Genomic DNA, 22,455 nt, shown 5'->3' with positions numbered 1-22,455 from the left:
ATGCAGAGCGTGTAAAAATGAAGGAAGAATATCAACCAAACCAGTTACCAGTTTTTTCTCACACAGCACCAAAAAAGAATACAAAATTAAAGAATTCATTTCCTGTGAGTCAGAGGGAGTCATTTATCTCCTCCAGTGTCCCTGTGGTTTCCAGTATGTTGGTCAGACAAAACGCCAGCTGAAAGTCAGAACCTCGGAACATATTTACAACATTAACAGAGGCTTAGCTACACATAGCCTCTCAAATCATTTTTTAAATTGCCATGCAAGAAACCCAAAAGGTCTACAATTCCTCGGAATCCAAAAAGTCCAACCTAGTTGGAGAGGAGGTGATCACATTAGACGCCTGAAACAGATAGAGGCGAAATGGATCTTTGAACTACAAAGCCTTCATCCAACAGGCATGAATATTGATTTCGAATTAAACGCATTTTTATAAATCTAATTTCTTCTTCCTTTCACATTTATCTTTGTTCTTACTTTCTAATCTTTTATTCCCTTGGCACCTGCATTTTTAAATTGTTTCTGAATTAGTGACTCATTAACTATTTTTTTATTATCAATTTTTTTCTATAACTGACAATAAGTCATTATATTTCTTTTATCAAAGCATTATTCTTAATTATTATAGCCTGAAAGAAATATTGGCTTTTATTAGTCTCAATTCTTACTGAGACCATGTGGTTCCCACCGAATCTCCAGTGACCACATCCGTTTTTATCAATAAAGTTTCCAATATAAGAGACAAACATATGAAGCAGAATTCATCTTGAAAAAGTGCGCTTTGCGCATGAAACGCGTTGATCCCTGCTGCCCGTGGAGAAGAGGAGACCCGGCCGTCTGCACCCCGCCATCCTGCTCAAGTCCGGCAAAGAATTCCATCCAAGCACGCCGCGACACGCTGACGCGCTGCAGCAACGGAGCGCACATAGACGCGGCTCATACCATCACCGCCGCCAGCTCCATACTCGCTGCAGCCTGAACGCACGAGTTGGATAGAGGTAGGGCAAGAGACAGGGCTCCCCACGGACTTCCTATACCAAAACACTCCTGCTAAGGAGCGTAAGCATTTTTTCATTAACCCTTTTTTTCTTTTCAGGTGCCGCTATATACATATTTTTTTCATTTTTTTTCATTTTCATTTTTTTCTTCTTATTGTCTTCTTCTTTACTCTTTTAAACACTACTTTTACCTTTTTTTAACAGTACTCTCATTCAAATTAGCGCTCATTTTTTTCCATTTAAATTGCAAACTTTTATTGAGCAGCTTTTTTTCAATAGCGCAAGTGACCCTTCACCTGTATCATTATCACTATATACTCACTGCCGCTTTTGAAACATGAACAACTACAAATCAATTCATTTAAATTATCAACAACAAAGACAAAACATCGATACTATTTTTTCTAGAACAGCAATTCCATCGGTACCCGTCAATAACGACGATGGATTCCAGACACAATTTCTAAACCTAGAGAAACTGTACAAACAAGAGGCGAGACAGTGGTGGGAGGTTACAACCTTGAACAAATATCTCGAAAATGGCCTCATCCCAAGAGGTCTAAGAATTTCAAAAAGTGTTACTTTTGATCCCACCACTACCTCTTTTCATAAAAACTGGAATGAAATCCTAGACAAGTGTGCGACAGACTTAATGAGACTCATTATAAGAGACAGATCTGAAAGCCTCGTGAAAATTAACGAAGATATTTCCATCTATGAAAAGCGCTTTGAAACACTATCAACGATGGAAGATTTCAAGACACTCATCGCAATGACAAATGACAAAGTTAACAAGGTGGAACAGGACATCATTCAAACCAAACAGAGGAAATTTCAAAGAGATTTAAAAGAACTTCCCTTGTATCCAAAAGAAGAAAAAAGACAATCATTTATTAAAACCAACATAAATTCAACAAATCGTCACAACCAACAGAGAGACACATACAAAAAACCACAACAGTACTCAAAGAAACAGCACCAACAACAAGGACCTCCATATAGAAACACTAACCAAAGGAAAGAACCTCTAATTAAGAACATCCCAAACAATGGACAGTGAACTTATCCATTATATAATAAGAGAAATTTCACGTATGCAGAAACTTTAGCAAAGACATCTTTCGAACAAGGAACACAGGCTGCAATCCTTGAACAAAATAAAGACTTCACCTCACTCCTAAAGAAGATCTCATCCGGGCCAGCTGAGACACAAGTGGTGAGAAGAAAGATTCCAACCAAACGCTCACACTTAGCAGAATCTGAAGAAGAAAGCGAAGACGAATTTATTGGGCTTCATTTTTTGGAGTTAGATCAGAGCAAGAGGAAACCACCCGACTACACTCCCAAGAACAAAAAACAAAAAAACCATACCGGACACGACGCAGAGGCTGCAGAGGTGGAAAAAAGAAAAATCCAACCATAGGGGAATCAACGGATACCACCATTTTCAATCTAAGTGACCGTACACTCACAGATGACGAACTAGCAGTACTCAAAAAAGGCCTCAAATTTGCGCCAGATTCATCGGCTAATAAATTTAACTTGTATGTAGACACACACAAGTTTATTAGAAAATTGAATATAAAGAAATTCTTTTCGAAAAAAACACATTCACAATCAACAGCAGAATCAACAAATCAGTCCAAATTCAAACCTGTTTCAACTTTTAACCCTGCATTCTGTAAAAGTGCACACATAGAAACTTTTCAAAAAGCAGTAGAAAAAGGAATTCTCAACATCCCTGACAAGCAAAAAAGAAAAATTAACCTCTCTCAAAAAGAAAGACACGCCTTAAAATCCTTAAAAGAAGACCAAACTATCATCATTAAACCCGCAGACAAAGGCGGAGGGGTGGTGATTCTTGAGAAAACAAAATATGAAGAAGAGCTGAACAGACTACTTTCAGATGTTTTAACCTACAAGACTCTTCCAACCGATCCAACCACCATTTTTCAGAAGAAACTGACCTCTATGCTAGATGAGGCCCTACTTCTAGGACTCATCAACAAAAATGAATATGATTTCATTCATGTTAAATATCCAAAAATTCCCACCTTCTACTGCCTTCCCAAAATTCATAAAAACCTCACCAATCCCCCTGGACGCCCCATAGTCTCTGGACTCAATTCTATTTCATCCAATTTCTCAGTTTATATCGATTCTTTTTTACAACCTTTAGTTTCAGTTCAGCGAAGTTTTCTTAAAGACACAATCCACATATTACAAATACTTGAGACCTTAGAATGGAAAAGCAATTACATCCTGGGGACAAGTGACGTAACGTCCCTTTATACATCAATAAGACATCAAGAAGGATGTGATCACACTAACCATTTCTTAACAAAATCCACATTACCAAACCGACAAGTAATTTTCATTATGGAAGGCATTGAATTCATTTTACACCATAACTATTTCTGGAACGGAGGCGAATACTACATCCAAGTTTGCGGAACCGCAATGGGGACCTCTTTCGCACCATCTTACGCGAATTTATTCGTCGCTAAATGGGAGGAGGACACCATTTGGTCGAACAATCAATATCTAGACAAAATAATTCTATGGAAGCGTTATATCGACGACATCTTCTTTGTTTGGGGGGGTTCAGAAGATGAGCTAGAAGGCTTTAAACAACATCTAAACAACAACCGCCTCAACCTTCAATTTACCACTACAACAAGTAAGAAGAGTGTCACCTTCCTAGACCTCACAATTTCCGTTGAAGATAACCGGCTCATCACAGAAACTTATACAAAACCCGTCGACGGCAACAATATTCTCCCTGTTCAAAGCAACCACCATGCAACTTGGGTTAAGAATATTCCGATTGGACAATATAAAAGAATTCGTCGCAACTGCACTGACAAAGCAACTTTTCTTAAACAAGGTGAAATAATGACCAACAACTTCATCCAGAAAGGCTACAAAGAAGAAACACTGAAAACCCAACTAGAAACAATTTCCAAATTAGATCGTCAAACCATACTACAATATAAAACTAAAAACAAAGAAAATGACCAACATAAACTCTCTTTCATCACCCAATATAACAGTAACCACAAAGCTTTTGAAGAGGTATTACAGAAAAATTGGCACATTCTGCAATTAGACGAAGATTTGAAACCGCATCTTCAAGATAGACCACGCATTATCTATAAGAAAGCCCGGAACCTCAAACAGGAACTTGTCACCAGTACCATCAGCCCAACTACTAATGAAGAGGGAAGAAAAACCAAGGGCTTCCATTTTTGTCTAAAATGCAGAGCGTGTAAAAATGAAGGAAGAATATCAACCAAACCAGTTACCAGTTTTTTCTCACACAGCACCAAAAAAGAATACAAAATTAAAGAATTCATTTCCTGTGAGTCAGAGGGAGTCATTTATCTCCTCCAGTGTCCCTGTGGTTTCCAGTATGTTGGTCAGACAAAACGCCAGCTGAAAGTCAGAACCTCGGAACATATTTACAACATTAACAGAGGCTTAGCTACACATAGCCTCTCAAATCATTTTTTAAATTGCCATGCAAGAAACCCAAAAGGTCTACAATTCCTCGGAATCCAAAAAGTCCAACCTAGTTGGAGAGGAGGTGATCACATTAGACGCCTGAAACAGATAGAGGCGAAATGGATCTTTGAACTACAAAGCCTTCATCCAACAGGCATGAATATTGATTTCGAATTAAACGCATTTTTATAAATCTAATTTCTTCTTCCTTTCACATTTATCTTTGTTCTTACTTTCTAATCTTTTATTCCCTTGGCACCTGCATTTTTAAATTGTTTCTGAATTAGTGACTCATTAACTATTTTTTTATTATCAATTTTTTTCTATAACTGACAATAAGTCATTATATTTCTTTTATCAAAGCATTATTCTTAATTATTATAGCCTGAAAGAAATATTGGCTTTTATTAGTCTCAATTCTTACTGAGACCATGTGGTTCCCACCGAATCTCCAGTGACCACATCCGTTTTTATCAATAAAGTTTCCAATATAAGAGACAAACATATGAAGCAGAATTCATCTTGAAAAAGTGCGCTTTGCGCATGAAACGCGTTGATCCCTGCTGCCCGTGGAGAAGAGGAGACCCGGCCGTCTGCACCCCGCCATCCTGCTCAAGTCCGGCAAAGAATTCCATCCAAGCACGCCGCGACACGCTGACGCGCTGCAGCAACGGAGCGCACATAGACGCGGCTCATACCATCACCGCCGCCAGCTCCATACTCGCTGCATCCTGAACGCACGAGTTGGATAGAGGTAGGGCAAGAGACAGGGCTCCCCACGGACTTCCTATACCAAAACACTCCTGCAAAGGAGCGTAAGCATTTTTTCATTAACCCTTTTTTTCTTTTCAGGTGCCGCTATATACATATTTTTTTCATTTTTTTTCATTTTCATTTTTTTCTTTTTTCTTCTTATTGTCTTCTTCTTTACTCTTTTAAACACTACTTTTACCTTTTTTTAACAGTACTCTCATTCAAATTAGCGCTCATTTTTTTCCATTTAAATTGCAAACTTTTATTGAGCAGCTTTTTTTCAATAGCGCAAGTGACCCTTCACCTGTATGAATATAGCTGATACTGCTGGAACATTCTGTTCCGCCCACAGGAGGATTCTGGACACCTCCCACGTGGCCAGCTTGCTGCGTGTGCCTCCCTGGTGAATCAGATACGCCACAGCTGTGGCGTTGTCGGTCTGAATCCTTAAAGGGAGTCTCTGTAACCTGTCTCCCGCCAGAGAAATCACCTTCCAGACAGCTCTCAGTTCCAAGATGTTGATCGGTAGAGCAGACTCCTCTGGAGTCCACAAGCCCTGCAGACGCAGGTCAGAGACTACTGCCCCCCAGCCCCTGAGACTGGCGTCGGTAGTGACTACCAGCCAGCTCCAGGACTGCAGTGACCGACCCCACTGAAGGGAGTCCACGTCTGTCCACCACTTCAGGGAGGCTCGAGTTTCCGAAGACAGCACTATCTGTTCTGGTCTGAGTGTTTCCTGACTAAGCCGTCAAAATGTTCCATTGGAACACCCGAGTGGAACCTGGCAAACTGCAGCGTCTCGAACGACGCCACCATCTTCCCCAGCAGCTTGAGGCACCTCCACACTGATGTGCTCCGAGAGCTGAGAATCTCCTGGACTAAGGCAACCAGATCCCTGGCCTTTGCCTCCGGTAAAAATACCCGGTGTAGATGGGTATCCAGAATGACTCCCAAGAATTGGAGTCTCTGCGACGGCACCAACGGAGACTTTTGTAAGTTTAAAAGCCAGCCGTGAGCCTGCAAAAAACTGATGGCCTCTGTCAAATGACTCTGCAACCTGTCTGCTGACTCTGCTTTGAACAGCAGGTCGTCCAAATAAGGTATCACTGTGATTCCCCTCAGCCGGAGCCCAGCCGCCATTACAGACATTATTTTGGTGAAAACCCTTGGTGCTGTGGCCAGACCAAAGGGCAACGCCTGGAACTGTAAGTGCAGGTCTCCTATCGCGAACCTCAACAGGGCCTGATGTTCTGGGTGTATGGGAACATAAAGATATGCGTCCTGGACATTCATGGATGCCAAAAATCCTCCCTGGTCCAGGCTTAGCAGCACTGACCGAGACTCCATTTTGAAATGGTCTACCCACAAATGGACATTGAGTGACTTTAAATTCAGTATTGGTCTGAAAGACCCGTCTGGTTTGGGCACCAGAAACAGAGTGGACTAAAAGCCTTTCTTCCACTCTGGCCTTGGAACCGGGATTACCACCCCCTTCTCTAAAAGAGAATGAGCTGCTCTTAAGAGAGCTGTACGGAGCCGAGCTTCCTTTGGAAAAGCTGTGGGGATGAATCTTCTCGGAGGAAGACCTTTGAAGGGAATTCTGTAGCCCTGGGCTATAATGTCTAACACCCAGGAATCCTGGTCTAGTGAAGCCCATGCTGCCTTGAACTGTGATAGACGACCTCCCACCTTTATCACTGCCGGGCAAATCCCCTGACAGTCATGCGGAGGGTTTGTCCTCTCCCTTGGTGATAGGTTTCTTGTGAAAGGAACCAAATTTCGCTTTTGGGGCCTTGCCCCTGGAGGACTGAAACGTTCCCCTAAATCAGGGGTCTTCAACCCGTGGCCCGCGGGCCACAAGTGGCCCGCCGACTTGTTTTTACTGGCCCGCCAGTCAAAAGATTCTTGCTGTATGAAAAAAAATAAAAATTCTTCTGCGCTGTCCTCTTAGCAGAGGGACGCGGCGGAGGATGCTGCTGGGTGACGTTGAGGCTGGGGCGGGCGGGACTGTGTGCAGACATGCGCATTGTCTACTTCCTGACGCCGCGCACACATCCCGCCCGCGCCCTTCCAGACAGCCGGGAGGAGACTGACTGACAACTGCCGCCAGCCGCGCACTGCACTGCATTGCACCTCAGCACCTGTCCCTTCTTAGCAGCAAAGACAGACGCCGACACCGCTAGCAGCAGCCCTCTGCAAGGGACACTGAGGCAGGTGCCTCAGGAGAGGGTGAGCTGTCTGTTTTTAGAATTGTTTTGTTGAAGGTGGGGGTGAGGTGAGCTGGCTAGGGTGAGGGTGAGGTGAGCTGGCTAGGGTGAGGTGAGCTGGCTTAGAAGGCTGCATTTAGAAATGTTTTTTTTTTTTTTGGGGGGGGGGGGGGGGGGGGGGGGTGTGAGGTGACCTGGTTGCTTTTAGAAATCTTTTGGGGGTGCTGACTATGGGGGAGGGGGGCTGGCAGTGCAATGTGGCCCTGTGTATGGGGAGGGTGCTGACTATGGGGGAGGGGGGCTGGCAGTGCAATGTGGCCCTGTGTATGGGAGGGTGCTGACTATGGGGGAGGGGGGCTGGCAGTGCAATGTGGTGCTGACTAAGGGGGTTATTCTGGTTGGTGCGGCCAAACGTGCGTACGTTCCATATTAACGTACGCTCTCCGTACGCAGCCGTTGAGGTTAAGTCCACCCACAAATCTGCCGCATACGTACGGCCAGAAACAACGTCGAAGGGGAGTGGCGTACAATTGAGCGTACGCCAACGTACACAGACGGATCAGCCCTTAGACTCCGACAACTGGCGTACAACAGAGCTTACGCCCCCGTTTACGGACGTCTCTCGTCCGTCTTCCCACCGACTTCTTGCGGCTATCTGAGCGTACGCCACCGTGCACGGATGGGTCTCTATTGTTTTCAATGGAAAACTCAGCGTATGTCACCGCTCATGAGCGTGAGCGTACGTCCGTGCACGCTGGCATACCCTTCACATATATGGACCTGCAAATCTTGCCTTTCAACTATGATTAAGACAATTAAATGAATTAGTCTAATTGTTATTCAATTATTGTTTTATATTACCTCAATTGTCTACCTTAATGAACACCCTAATAAAAATACATTTTAACCCTCCTTACATGTATATTTATTATGTTCTAATGTTGCATTTTAATCACTATCTATGTGTCCCCACATTGCTGTTACTTTTAGATCAACTTGTTACAGTGAAAACGTTGACACATGTCGACTTGTGTAGATTGAGTGTGCTAGTGTGTAAAGTCTATGAAAGCACGTAGTGAATGTGTATAACTGTTTAACAAATACCTACCTTAGCATATATAAGCAGGTCTTAAAAAGATTCTTACCTTAAATTAAACAAACCTTTAAATGTAGAGAAGTATAGAAAGATAAGCTTCGAAGGTGTTACAGTGCTGTGTGTGGCTTGCAGGTAGTGAAATAATGGTTTGGACTTAATAGACTGCAGCATTGCTTATTACATTCAGGTGTATGTGTTTGAGTAGTAATCAGCGTAAATTAGCAAACCCAGGCGCACGCTGTCATGCGGTATCTGTAGGGGTGGTCTGAGGTGGCGGTTGGCGGCCGCCTGTTTTGTGTCCGAAATGAACGGTGCTTTAGCCGATCGTGCGGTAGTATCACCGTTCATTTTTGGTGCACACCCCCGTGTACGCCCATGTTTACGCCCATTTTCCCTCATTATTTCGGCCGCTCCCCTCAACACGCCCCTATGCCGCCCCCAATGCCCGTACTCTCGCGTACAGGTTTTTTCGCACGGAGAGACCCGTCCGTAAGCGTTGTGGAGTGTTCGCGCCTGCGCATTGGAGATGGTACGCATGCGCAGATCATTAAAAACCCCGGAACGTACGCGTACGGCCCAGCCGCACCAACCAGAATAAGGCCCTAAGGGAGGGCTGGCATGCTGTGCAATGCAGTGCTGACTATGGAGGGCAATACTAGGACATTTTGTGAGGGACACTACTGGTGGCATTTTATGAAGGACACTACTGGTGGCATTTTGTGAGAGGCACTGCTGGGGGCATCATATGCATAAGCAGGAGTATTGAGGGCCTTATAGTGCAAGGTGCAATGGGCATCATGGTGCGAGGCATGATGTGCAATGGGCATCACTGTGTGTGGCATAATGTGCAATGAGCATCATGGTGTAATGGGCCTTCATGTTTAGATGTCACTGTGCAGCCTTTAGACAGCCAACTTAAGCATGGAAGGACAACAACTATTCCTGCGGTAACCAATGTCTGGCCATGCAGGTCACAAAAATGAGGTGTCAGGTAATTTTTTTTCCTGGTAGTTCACACTCTTATAATTAGACCACGCCCCTTATAATTAGGCCACACCCCTTTTTCTTAAATACCAAGTTATGTATGGGGGGCTGCATTTTTATTCTGTTTGCGCTGGGACCCTAATTGTTTAGAAATAACCCTGGTGCTGACTATATATTGGGGGCAGGGTTTATGTGTATGGGCAGCTGTGCCAACTATCTATGTGGGGGCTGTGCTGTCTATCTATTAAGAGCTGTGCTAAATACCACAGTAGAGCTTAGTGGCCCTCAGGCATCATTGAATTTTTTAATGTGGCCCACACTGTCTTAAAGGTTGAAGACCCCTGCCCTAAATGACTGTCCTCGAAAGGACGCACCACCTCTAGGGGAGGGCCGAAAGGACGGCCTAAAAGCAGAAAATCTTGATGTCTGCTTGGCAGCGGGAGCAGGCAGAAACGTACTCTTGCCACCCGTGGCCTGCTTGATAATTTCTTCTAATTCAGATCCAAATAATAGCTTTCCTTTAAAAGCTAATGTTTCTAAGGCCTTCTTAGACTCATTATCAGCCTCCCAGGCCTTAAGCCAGAGCACTCTCCTGGCATTGATAGACACTGTGGACACTCTGGTCGCCATTTTGAGAGCTTCCTCTTCCAATACATATTCTGCGGCTGCCTTAAGCTTCTCCGCCATCAACAACACACCAGGATCAGCATGTAAAATGGTGCATAAATCATTGGCCCACTCAATCATGGCCTAAGAGACCCAGGCTGAAGCAATAAGGGGACGTAGGGTGAATCCCACCCCTTCAAATATAGCTTTGAGGTTACCCTCCAGCTTTTTGTCCACAGGGTCCTTAAAGGCTGCGCCCCCCTGCACTGGTAATACAGTAGCTTTTGACAGACGCGCCACAGAAGCATCAACTACTGGCACTTTTTCCCAGAGCTCCGCATGAGACTCTGGCATGGGGTACAGACTTAAGAATCTCTTTGGCATCTGCAGCCTTTTATCAGGGGTTTTCTAAGCCCCTTCCAGTAATTCTTGTAAACCTTCATCAGAAGGAAATGTAACAGGTTCCTTACGCTGCCGTTTAAATACACCTTTAGCAGGAGTTTTATCCTCCACTGAAAGTTTTAAAGCTTGTTTAACAGCTATAATCAAATCCTCCACCCCTGCGGCTGAGGAATCTTCAGAATCATCACCCTGCTCCCTGGGAATGTCGGCATATGCTCCCTCCTCCTCCTCATCTACCAATAAAGGCACCGAGTAAGACCTTTTAGGGGTCCCTACAGCATCAACATCAATTTTGTCTAGCAAGTCACTAAACCTGTTGATCCCCTTATCCTGCATCACCTGTATGAATGCAGGGTCTGCCTGGGTAAGAGGCAAGGAGCCAGAGGACTGCTGGGATGATGACATAGGTCTCTGAGATTCTACCAAGGCATCACCCTGTCTGTCCAGCAATTGCACTAAAGCGTTAACTGACCTGCCCAGGGCACTAGCCCACACGGGTTCAATCTGCTCTGCCCTCTGGGGTTCACTCCCCATGGGTCTCACAGCAGCGCAAGCAATGCACAAACCCCCCCTGGCCATCTGCTCAGGTACAAATTTTTGTGTACACACATTACAAGCGCTCAGTGTAGTAAGGGCTCCCTCCCCCAAAACCACAGCTTGTTGCTCAGACATGATGTAAAGTAACCCACACAGTGCATACAATGTACAACAGCGCTTATACAGAGTCAATGCACACAGTCACTTATCTGTCTGTCGGTTTCAGATGCGGGGAAACGATGCCCAGGAAATCCAAACACTCTGTCAGGATCAGTAAGCCAGCTCAGCTCCCGGAGGGAAGAGACCAAGTCCCTGCTGCTGCGGGGTCCGTGACTTTTGGCGCCAACCACCCCCAGATAGCCGCTCCCTTAGTAGGATCTCCTAGTTCCAGTATCTCCCCCTCGGCTGGGGACCACTTGGAACATGCCTGTAACAACACTGCTGTCCTCTCATAACAGGAGCTCAGTGTGTAAGCTCCGCAGAAAATGGCCGCCGCCATCACGGAGCGCCTGTCCTCCATGATCCCCACCTAGCGTGAAGCCGGTTTAAGGACGCTCCGGAGCCCAGGCAGCTTCTTAAAAGAAGCTGTAAGCACTGCACAGGGAGGCCACACAGAGTCTCCCTTGTGCACAGTGAGCTGACAGGACGTGCTTCTGTCAGCTCCTGCTGCGCTAGCAGTGTGAGGATTCACTAGTGAGAATCCTCACACTGTGCCTACCTAGCTAGAGTGAAATTTACTAAAATAATAAAAATACCCTAACTACTCTAATTCTTCGGCTGCTCCCGCAGCCCTTTAGAATAGCACCCACTCCAGTGGGCACCTAACACGAACTGAAGAGTCCGGGATGCAGTAGGGGAGGAGCCTACCCTCTAAAAGCTTTAGGATAGGTGCCTGGCTCCTTCGGACCCTCCTACATCCCAGTGTTGAGCTGTGTCACCAGGACCATTGAAAGAGAAAACGGTACACTGAGCAATATGGTTGCTGAGCAAGTCATTAAGCCAAAATTGCAACCATATTGCTCTTTCTTGGAATTTCACGTATGCATTTTTAATGTTGTAGTGCAGGGGTTCCCAATCTTTTTTGAATCACGGCACCCTAGAGTATCAGAATTTTTTTACGGCACCCCTAGGCCAAAAAAAATGTAATTAGATAGGGTTTATATGCAATTCTTAGGGTCAGTTATGTGGTAAAGGGCATGATTTGCTTCTGTTTGTACACATTTTATGATTGGCAGCCACCAGCACTGGTTTTGCTCATAAATAATTAACCAATAATAATTTGAGTTGGTCCTGGACCACCAACTCAGGGCACCCCTGCAAGTGTCCCAAGGCACCCCAGGGAGCCACGGCACACAGTTTGGGAACCACTGTTGTAGTGACAATATAAAAAAAAAAAAAAAAAAAGATTTAATTTGCACCATGTGTTTTTGAGTAGTGAATACAACATACTTAGGCTTTCAACTAAAAATTGCTAAGCTGTATTCAGACAAAAGTAAAATACTAACCTTTTCCACTAGTGGTATTAACTGCTGATGTTCTGCCAATGTTTTTAGTAATTCCATGATGAACGGAAGATAATTGTGTTTTCTCCTGATGTTCTCAATCTTATAAAGTAAATTAAGACAAAATAATTAATAAAGCATGTGCACATACTCAATTAAATATCCGATACTGTACTGTATATGGTGTCTGTCAGTTGTCTGAACAGCTAAGTTAATTCAAATACATCTGTAACACTTCCCTTCCCATAGTGTCCAAGAATGCAGTCACTAAAGGGCTTAGATTTGATATAAACATGTGTAAAACTAGTTAGAGCTATTTAGCATTCATAAAATCGTTATGTTATTGTTAGGTTTTTAACTCAGCTTAGCTAGTTACACATGTATCAAAACATATTGTGGCAGGGACAGCATACTTCCACCTGAAGGTAATGTGGAGGATCCGGTCCAGATTTTAGAGCAGCAGCTGCAAAATGGATGTGATCAGGGTTGGGCTGATTAGCAGCACCTGTGCTTTCCTGATATAAGTGTTTCCAGGGCAGAGGGAAAGTTTTGCTGATGGTGGAAAAGCCGTCCATAGGACGGGGTGTGGGCTATGGTGGGGACTACTGAAACATGCTGAGGAATTTGTATTAGGCTGTGACATCTGTATGCTAAAATGCTGTTACCATCCTTGTCTATACTGTTTACCTGGTATGCTGTTTAACTGCTACAAAATAAAGACCAAGACTTCATCTTATCCAGTGTATGTGATTCCTGTCACAATATGTTATAGCTAACCATTTTTTAATAAGATCAAGCAGAAACTTATCATTTAAATAACTGGCATCTCTAAAAACAAAAAGGAAAACTATTAAATTTAATGCGCAACAAGTATAGAAATGCATAAACTTTAGATATCTTCTATAATCCACACCAAATCAGGTATGGAGGATGCAAATAAAAGTACGAGGAAGGTGAAGTAAATAAGATGAAACATAGTAGAGAAGAAAAGAAGTACAATCAGGGCCGTCTTTTCATATGGGCTTAAATGGGCACTTGTCCAGGGGCCCCAGGTGTATAAGGGCCCTATGCTGATAGCTGAGGACCCCCTTTATCCAGGGATACCAGAATTTAGAAAATCGGCCCTGGGGAACTGGAGATATCCAACTTCAAAGCAGCAGTCCACATCTGACTTGTTAATTGCAATTCCCAGTCATATTTCTCAGGTTCTCTCTGACAGTTTTTCTGAGAATATATTCCAAAAGCTGTGACTCTTCCCTTTCTGTCGACACTAGCGGCTTGTCTCTATCATGTCCAGAACTAGAGATATCAACCTTCCAGCAGCCGGTCCCTGCTCTAGCTCCAAACGTCTGGTGTACAGTTTTATATATTTGTCAATGGCATATATTCAATGCCGTGGGCGAGCGTTGACTGCGAGCAGGACTTTTTGCTCGCAGTCACCGCTCACCCTGTCAGTATTCAACTGACCCCCCTCATACGCAAATTCCCCCTCGCTCCGTTTTTTGAGCGAGGGAAAATTGGCGTATGTGCCTCCAAAAGCTGGAGGAATCGAGGCTTATTACAGCGAGTTTGCTGCACTAGCCACGGCTTTCGCAGTTTAGGGGAATCCTCGCCGTTCTGTGACGGCGAGGATTCCCCCCGGAACGTTGCATAGTGCGAGCGGCCGGCGCGGGGTTAAACTTCGAGGATCACTGGTATTCTGTGATCCTCGCAGTTTAACCCCCTCGCCGGCCGCTCACACCGGCATTGAATACCTGCCAATGGATTGCTCTGGCTCCTGATATCTGATCCCCAAGTTCCCAGCAACGCCTGAAAGTTGGGACTCTAGGTTTTTATACTATTGAAGGCTAAGAAATTTATTTCCAGATAATGGCGATATCTGCAGTCAAACAAGCTTCCCTTCCACCGGAAAATGACGAATATTAAGCCCACTCCATTATCCAACCCTCCCCTGCGTATAAAACACCCCCTACCTCCCTGGAAGTACAAGGGACCCTTCATTCAGCTCAGTGCCCCCTTCCACACGTTAGTGTTCACCCTCCCACCACCTGTGCAGTAAATGAGTAACTAGCAGAAGTTACTGCTCCAGGTCCTACATGTTGAATGGAAGATAGAGCACCCCCTGCCACCCGTGGGACATCAAAGCTGCTGCTGATAGCACCCCCCACCCCCAGGAGGAGAGAATGGGTAAGGGCCCCAGTAAATTGCTTTGCCCAGGGGCCCACACTGCTGTTAAGACAGCCCTGAGTACAATAATAAATTAGAACAAAAGGTTGCAAAGACATACATGTGTAATTTTAAAGCTCATCATCATTGTAACTATAATTTATATATGAAATCTTGGATAGGTTATAAACATAGCAGAAAAATGCTAAATGAAAGAATGATCCCTTTTCCATGATAGTTTGCTTTTCTCTATTTCCCATATAGCCTTTCTTATCATTAGAAAAATGGCTGACACTTAAATTGAGCATTGAGAATGGGTCTATAAATACAAAAAGGCAGACTGGTGATTGGAGAAACATAAAACTACTTCAGAGATCAGCAGTGTTCAGGTTCTACAATATTAGATCACCTGTTGCGTAATTGGTCTTAAGTGGTTTTAAATTAATGTTGGCTAAATCCAATAAAGGGGGGGGGGGGGGGGGTATAGTAGTATGGATCCAGACAATCAGAAAACCAACTGCTGGAACCAGATTGTCAGAAGGCCAATAGATCGTCGTATGTATTGTATTGTAACCTATCCTAACTCTACAACTCTACCACTCTCACAAACTAACCCTTACTATACCACTCCTTCAGGCTAAACCTAACTGCACCTCTGTCCCCATCACCTAATACCAAGGCCAGACCTTACCGTTAAGATTCTGACAGTCCGGATCCTGATGTCGGTTTTCTGACTGTCTGGATCTTAAAATTGAATCCCAATGGTAGGACCATTAGCACTTTACATCATGGCATATTGTAAAAGCTTATTTGGTACTCTTTACCTAGAACGGCGCCCGTCGCGGGCATCGCGGGTACATTTATGCCTGCCCGCGACGCGACCGACGCGATGCCCGCGATTTTCCCATTGAAAACCATGTTAAACCTGAAAAATCGCGTCGGTCGCGTCGCGGCCGGCCATAAACGTACCCGCGATGCCCGCGACGCGATTTCCCGATTTCCCATAGGAAGCAATGTTAAAAGCCGCGATGGACCCGATTTTAGTGTTAAATGCCTCAATCCACCCGATTTGGCCATAGAAATCAATGTTAAATGGGCCACAGAGCCCATTAACCCTTAAATGTCCCCCCAATTTTTGTACGCCACCCCACGATCCACGCGAACCCGAAGCGTGGCGAGCGCAGCGAGCCCGCGAGGGGCGGCGGTACGCGTCCTACGACCTTTTCATGCCCTACTATCCACGTCGGCGTGGAGTTGAGAATAGAATAGTGTGGCGAGCGCAGCGAGCCACCGAGCCCGAAGCGTGGCGAGCGCAGCGAGCCCCGCGAGGGGACGCGGATACCTTCACAGGTAAGCGCGTCCCCTCGCGGGCTTCACAGGTGTCCGTGGCGACCCGGACACCTGTGAAGCCCGCGAGGGGACGCGTCTACCTGTGAAGGTATCCGCGTCCCCTCGCGGGGCTCGCTGCGCTCGCCACGCTTCGGGCTCGGTGGCTCGCTGCGCTCGCCACACTATTCTATTCTCAACTCCACGCCGACGTGGATAGTAGGGCATGAAAAGGTCGTAGGACGCGTACCGCCGCCCCTCGCGGGCTCGCTGCGCTCGCCACGCTTCGGGTTCGCGTGGATCGTGGGGTGGCGTACAAAAATTGGGGGGACATTTAAGGGTTAATTGGGGCTATTTGGGCTCTGTAGCCCATTTAACATTGATTCCTATGGGAAAATCGCGGGCATTGAGGCATTTAACGCTAAAATCGCGGTCAATCAGGCTTTTTAACATTGTTCTCTATGGGAAAATCGCGGTAATCGCGGGTACCCGATTTTGATGTACCCGCGATTTACCCGCGATTTACCCGCGATGCCCGCGATTACCGCGATTTTACCCGCGATGCCCGCGATTTCAATCGTGGGCGCCGTTCTAGGTAAAGAGTACCGCTTATTTACCTGTACAATCAACCCAAATCTGTTCCTTTTACACATAGCTAAAACCTGGGTTGACACATGTGCACAGGACAAACCCTGGGTTTTTGGATGTTTTAAATGGGTATTATAGTGGTAAAAAGCCAATTACTAAAAATGAATGCCACCTTCTAATAAAAATGTCCTCCATCAGTGGATCTATAAATAGAACTAAAAAAATAGAACGCTGCATAACAGCACTGAAGTAATGGGCCTGAATTCAATTAAGGCCCTAACTGTGCAATATGTGTTTGTTTGTGTTTGCATGGGTGTTCAATTACTTAGAGAATTTGCAGATCACTTCAGGTGTCTTTTTATGAATATGTGTTGGCAATAAAAATAGAAAATTTAACATTTTCTATAAGAACTTTAGATGGGTTCTACCGATTATCTGCATTAATGGATCTGGGAGCAGACCAACTTAGCCAAATCAAATACACTTTGACTCAAAAGCCAGTACACTTTCATCTAAACAGTAGGTGTATAGTAGCCGACTGCTGTGATTTGTCAATAGTAGTATATTAAAAATAATTTAGATTACAATAATAAAAACGCTAATTTTAGGTTTCTGATTAGCAAGTAGCCCATTGAGACGTTCTAATTTTACTATATCATGGACTTATTAGCGGTTTCGCTCAAAACCAGACAAAAGGAGGATTACTTCAAATTATCTGCATTGGAGAGATGCAATAAAAATGTCAAGCCTAAAAAGGTACCCATGTCATGATTTATTGAGTTATTGACCCTGGCAGTCCTCATTGGGTATAAGTAGGTGACAGTGATGGTCCAGTCTACTATTCTTCTTCTTGTACTTCAAACTCAGAACAACTTTGCAATAAATCAAGAAACATTTTTCGTCTTCAAAATAAAAAGAATACAGAAATACATAATGTCAGCTGAGTGAACGGTTTAATTGTAAAATCTATAACTTTTATATATATTTATAATTCCTGAAAGTGTAAACTAATTGGGGGTTAAAAGAATTGTAAAATGAACCTTGTATCTTTTACTCTTTTGGTTCTCTTCTTCCAGAAGGAGTTGATATTTAGCAACTTCGGACTGTAATGAGGTTATAAGACTGTTGCAATGATCAGTCTCCATTGGCTCTATCTGTCATTAAGCAAAGATAAAAAAGTAAAAATGTAAAAACAAATTTAGATACAGTGCAATGTAATATGATCTAATAAATGGCACTGAACACAGCTGAAAACATGGCAGTTAGTTAATTTTTTATTTGAACACTGGAAAATAGAACTTCAAATTTGAAACCGTAATAGTCGTGCTTAAACATTGTAATGGAGTCATTATATATCACTCCTGCCCTTACAACCAAAAAGCTAGTATAAAGGGGTTACTTGAACACCATTTGATACTATTAGTTTCCTCTTTTTTTTCACAGAATTTCCATATATACAACAAATAAAAGCAAACCATAATACAATACACAGTGAGTCCACCAAACAATCAATGAAGGTGAAAAATGTGCATTACAGGTTGTCAGAGTGCTAATTATATATTGTGCAATAAAATCGGTGAGAATCTTTTTTTTTTTTTATAGCAGTAATTTTATTTGGATATCTGGAAGCATAGTTATACAAGACATCACAGCAATAATGACAATTTGTATGTCTTATAAACATTATTAAAAAATTATAATAAGTAAAAAATAAATAAAATAAAAAATATTACATTTGCATCATGTAGTTGTAAAGGATTGCCATATGAATAGTTGTAATCTTTCAGTATGATATAGTCCATGAGATGCTCTGTAAGATGGTTTTAGGTTTGTCCAGTATACATTTTTCAATATTATATAACATAGGAAAGTTGTTAAACGTCTATGTCGTAAACTATAATAATGAAAGGTGTTTTTTTTTTTTTTCGCTTTTGTGCATGGAAGTGGGGTAGTGCTGCAGCTTCACCTACTGTATCTGCCAATGTGGTAATGATTAATGGTGCTGAGCATCAGGAGTCAAGGCACACTGACTGCACAAGTGTGCAATGCATTACTGGGAGTTGACTAAGTCCCATAATACTTTGCACAAGAGGTCAGAGGCTGAGAGGCTTGTGCTGAGCTCTGCTTGGTGGAGCTCATCATATGCTTCTCAGGCCCATGAAGGATAGCAGCAGCTGCCTTGTCATGGGAGGGTTTTTAATCAGAGGCAGCGCTGAGTCTGTCAGGGCTCCTACAGAGTAAGGTACAGAGGGACAAACACAGGCTTTTCATGTGGCATCTTTAGATGCCCCGGGATTTTTGTACCGGGTTGATCCCATGGAAAGGAGGAACATATAGTAGGTATTAGAATTACAGTAAAGTCAAAATGTAAGGTAAGAGGTGGTGTTACTTCTTCACGTTACTGCCCCTAAGAGGTATGCAAATGATAGCAGAGGAAATGCAGTATGGGGTGGGATGAATTACCAATGCGTAAGGGATGGTCTTAAGTGCTGTATGATGAGAACAACATTGTAGGAATCAGCGAAGCTAGCGGAGGGCTATGAGATTTTAAAATCAGCCATTGGTTTATCCATTAGTGGCTTTTGATTTAGCCAGTATGGGACCCCCAGTAATGCTATTTTTAACTCATGGTAGATTGTTTGTGTCATAGGAGAGACTGGGGTACTTATGTATTATCTGGGCTCCCATGTTACATGCACCCCATTTTTTCATACCTCTACTATCCAACTATGCATGGAGTTGATTTTATATAGTGTGGCGAGCGCAGCGAGCCACCGTGCCCGAAGCGTGGCGAGCGCAGCAAGCCCCGCGAGGGGAAGCGGCCTCATAAGAAAAATGGGAGCCCAGATATTACATAAGTACCGAGACTGGTGTTTTAGTATCCCAAATAAAATTAGGAGAGTTGGACTCACACTATTGGTCAGAAGGAATTTCAGAAATGGCATATACTACAATGGATGTACAGATGGGGCAGGCTTCATCTTTGCAGGGGATGGCGATGGCGTCGCCGTCGCCATCCCCTGCTCCCGCGCCATGTGTGTGTCGGAAGGGGACGCGCGCGCATGAGGTGCGCGCGCGTCCCCTTCCGACGGTGCTGGCCTCCGTCGCCCGGTGCCCACACCGGGTGACCGCACCCCCCCGCAGCCTCACCGGGTCCCCCCATCGCCCCTCGAGCGGGAGGCGGACAGTATTGCGTCCGCCTCGCCGCTCGGCCGCCCGGATACTGAGACGCGCGTGCGTGGGGGACGCACGCGCGTCTCAGTCAGATGGAGCGCCATGCTGCTGGCGATTCGCCAGCAACGATAAGGCCTGCCCCATCTGTAGGTGCATAAAAATCTGATCTCACTGAGGTCACCAATCTCAGAGTCATCCTGAACCAGAGGGGTTGCTTCTGTGCATTGCAGCTTATTATCTAAGAAATCTGTATACGATCAAGAGAAGATAGTATGCCATGGAGTTTGTTTTCTAGATGAGACATGAGCAGTAGTGGTACTGCTGTAGACGGTTGGCAGCAATATTAGCTACAGACATTGTAAAAGTATGCCAATGTCGACACGTAAATAACAGAAATGAGGAATAAACACAAAGCAATATCTATGCAGACAGATAGTACAGAGTTGCTTCTCAAGTGTAGCTGGGAGAACAGTAAAAATCCTCAGCTGTCAGGTGAACCACCCCAACCTATTATAACAGTTACCAGTTGTCCTGGGACAAATTCATCCACCTAAGTGGAGCAAGGGGTTCTGTAGGTATAGCAGGATTCAATGGGATCTGTCAGGGTAATTTATCAGCTGATGTCTGTGGTTGTTTTGATGCGCCACCTGGGTTCCTTATAAGAGAGTTTGTTCTCTGTAGTGCTCCTCCGCACTACAGCGGGGATGGTGAATTCGTGTGCGGTCAAGCCTTTCTTCTTGCAGTTAAAGGCGGTAAGGCCCCTCAGTTCACGGCTGCTACTGAGTGAGGGCTGATCGCACACACAAAGTCTTGTCTGATTTTGTTATAGGCACTGATCTCCAGTCTTTCAATGTGCTTGCAGTAACAGGAGAGGTAATATTTATGCTTCATTAGGAGTATCCGCGAAAAGCACTTGGGGAAGCCCTGTGGTAATAGCTTGGAAAGCACAGCGTACCTCACAATGATCTTCAATCAATTAAATTAATAATAATTCAAAATAGGCAGCTTTAGACCCAACAATGTGAGACAAGCCAGTTGAGCAGGTGAGATGTGAGCAAACAGGTTCATATCTTCTGCCATTTCATAAGGGGGTTAAGGCTTCTTCGCTACTATTATAGTGCCAGTGGTGCAGGATCTCCCCAAGGCTGGCAGGCAGGTCTTTATATGAAGTGATGGGAGGCTTCCACCTCACACTGTCAGAGGAGTGGGCTCCCAGTCTATGCAGCGTTGATATATGTGTGGGGGCTTTGGCAGATAGGGAAATTATTTGTTGCAGGGAGAGGGCGCAGAAGCACCAAATCAGTGCTTTCATCTGCACGTGTCAGACGCTACAGGCAGAGGACAGCAGGTTCCGGAGGCTGCGTTCGCAGCTGTCGTGGCACACCTCTCAGCTATTTTACCGGGATGCCCAACTCTAATAGTGAGTCTCTGTGGGCAGACCCGATCACACCACCTCACGCTGCATCACCACCGCTATCGGCAGCTGGCGGGATCGGCATTCCACCCACAGCTATGCGGCAGTACTCACGGGGTTCACAGCTGGTCAGTCCTCCTTTTGACAAATGAGGCACCACGCTCCGTCGTCTGCTGCAGAGATAGGGAGCAGTTTGTAGGAGAAGCGGCAATGGCATCTCCTGACACAAGCGTCTGTAGGCTCCAGATCTTGTAGGCCGGACTCCGGTGGCTCCAATATTGGTATCGCTTTGGTGAGCGTTTTATCCTTTTTCCAGTAGGGATGGTATGGTGTCAGTGAGGGGATAGTAAGTGTGGTTGGGTGAGGATTTGAGCGAGGGGAGATGGAGAGGAAGTTAAAAAGGCAGCCACCGCGATGCTCCGCCCACTGGAAGTCCGGTGAGATAGTCTTAATCTATCGGTTATTGGGTTCATTTCAGAGTGGGTTGTAATTTATAACTTTAACTATAACCCAAGGCAGAAGGCAGGGCATAGCCATGGCAGAGTGGGAGTGAGAGGGGATGTCCGCGCTCTCCGGCGCCAGCTGTGGCTCCCCCATGCCGCATTCCACTAGCAGTGGGGGAATGGTGGGGTGGCTTCTGTCTCACTCCATGTCCCCACACATGGAGACCTTGCGAGGGACGCTGCTGCACATGGAAAGTGCTTACAAGTAGGAGGAGGGAAATGCGTCCAGGGACTTGAAGCCCGGTAACTGACTTGACCTGACTCTGCTGGTAATACCCCTTTAATGGGGATTTCTTCTTTTTCCCTCCCTCCGTTTCATTATATTTGTTATTGATCTTCACTGCAACAGGCTGAATATGGAGATATTGCTGCAGTAGAGATTGACTGCTCATACTAAGCTGTGGTTGTTTTTTCCTGATTCCCTGCTATATTGGGAGTTGATAATAAGGCTCACATGAAACAGTGTAAACTTTCCTTCCATACTAGGAGTGAGGTGAAGATTGTGACCGTATGACATTTCTGACTTTTGTTTGCCGATTGATAAGTCCCTGAAGAAAAGATGGGGAAAACTGGTCAAAATACTGCAGCAAGCTGGCTCGAAAAAGATGCTCGCACACAAGCACGGAATGGATCGCAAGTAAACACCCCCAAACAACTCCATTTTGTTCCATTGTTTGTTTAATAAAGTGAAA

The 22,455-nt window shown here is 44.8% G+C and overlaps 1 protein-coding gene across 1 annotated transcript in view; it reads right to left on the bottom strand.

The window, feature by feature from the left end:
- The window catches only part of UCHL5 (ubiquitin C-terminal hydrolase L5), a 139,434-nt gene that overhangs the window by 24,779 nt on the left and 92,200 nt on the right, over positions 1-22,455 (bottom strand). Inside the window, exons 9-10 of the mRNA XM_083156686.1 lie at positions 17,713-17,826; positions 12,596-12,694 (exon numbers count right to left, since the gene is read on the bottom strand). Of these exons, the coding sequence (XP_083012812.1) occupies positions 12,596-12,694; positions 17,713-17,826 (213 nt within the window). The remainder of the gene's footprint in view (positions 1-12,595; positions 12,695-17,712; positions 17,827-22,455) is intronic.

The sequence above is a fragment of the Crinia signifera genome, chromosome 8, assembly GCF_055691185.1.
Source record: "Crinia signifera chromosome 8, ASM5569118v1, whole genome shotgun sequence".
NCBI classification, from domain to species: Eukaryota; Metazoa; Chordata; class Amphibia; order Anura; family Myobatrachidae; genus Crinia; species Crinia signifera.
Note: the sequence above shows the minus strand (reverse complement) of the source record. Positions and strands in the feature narration are given on the sequence as shown.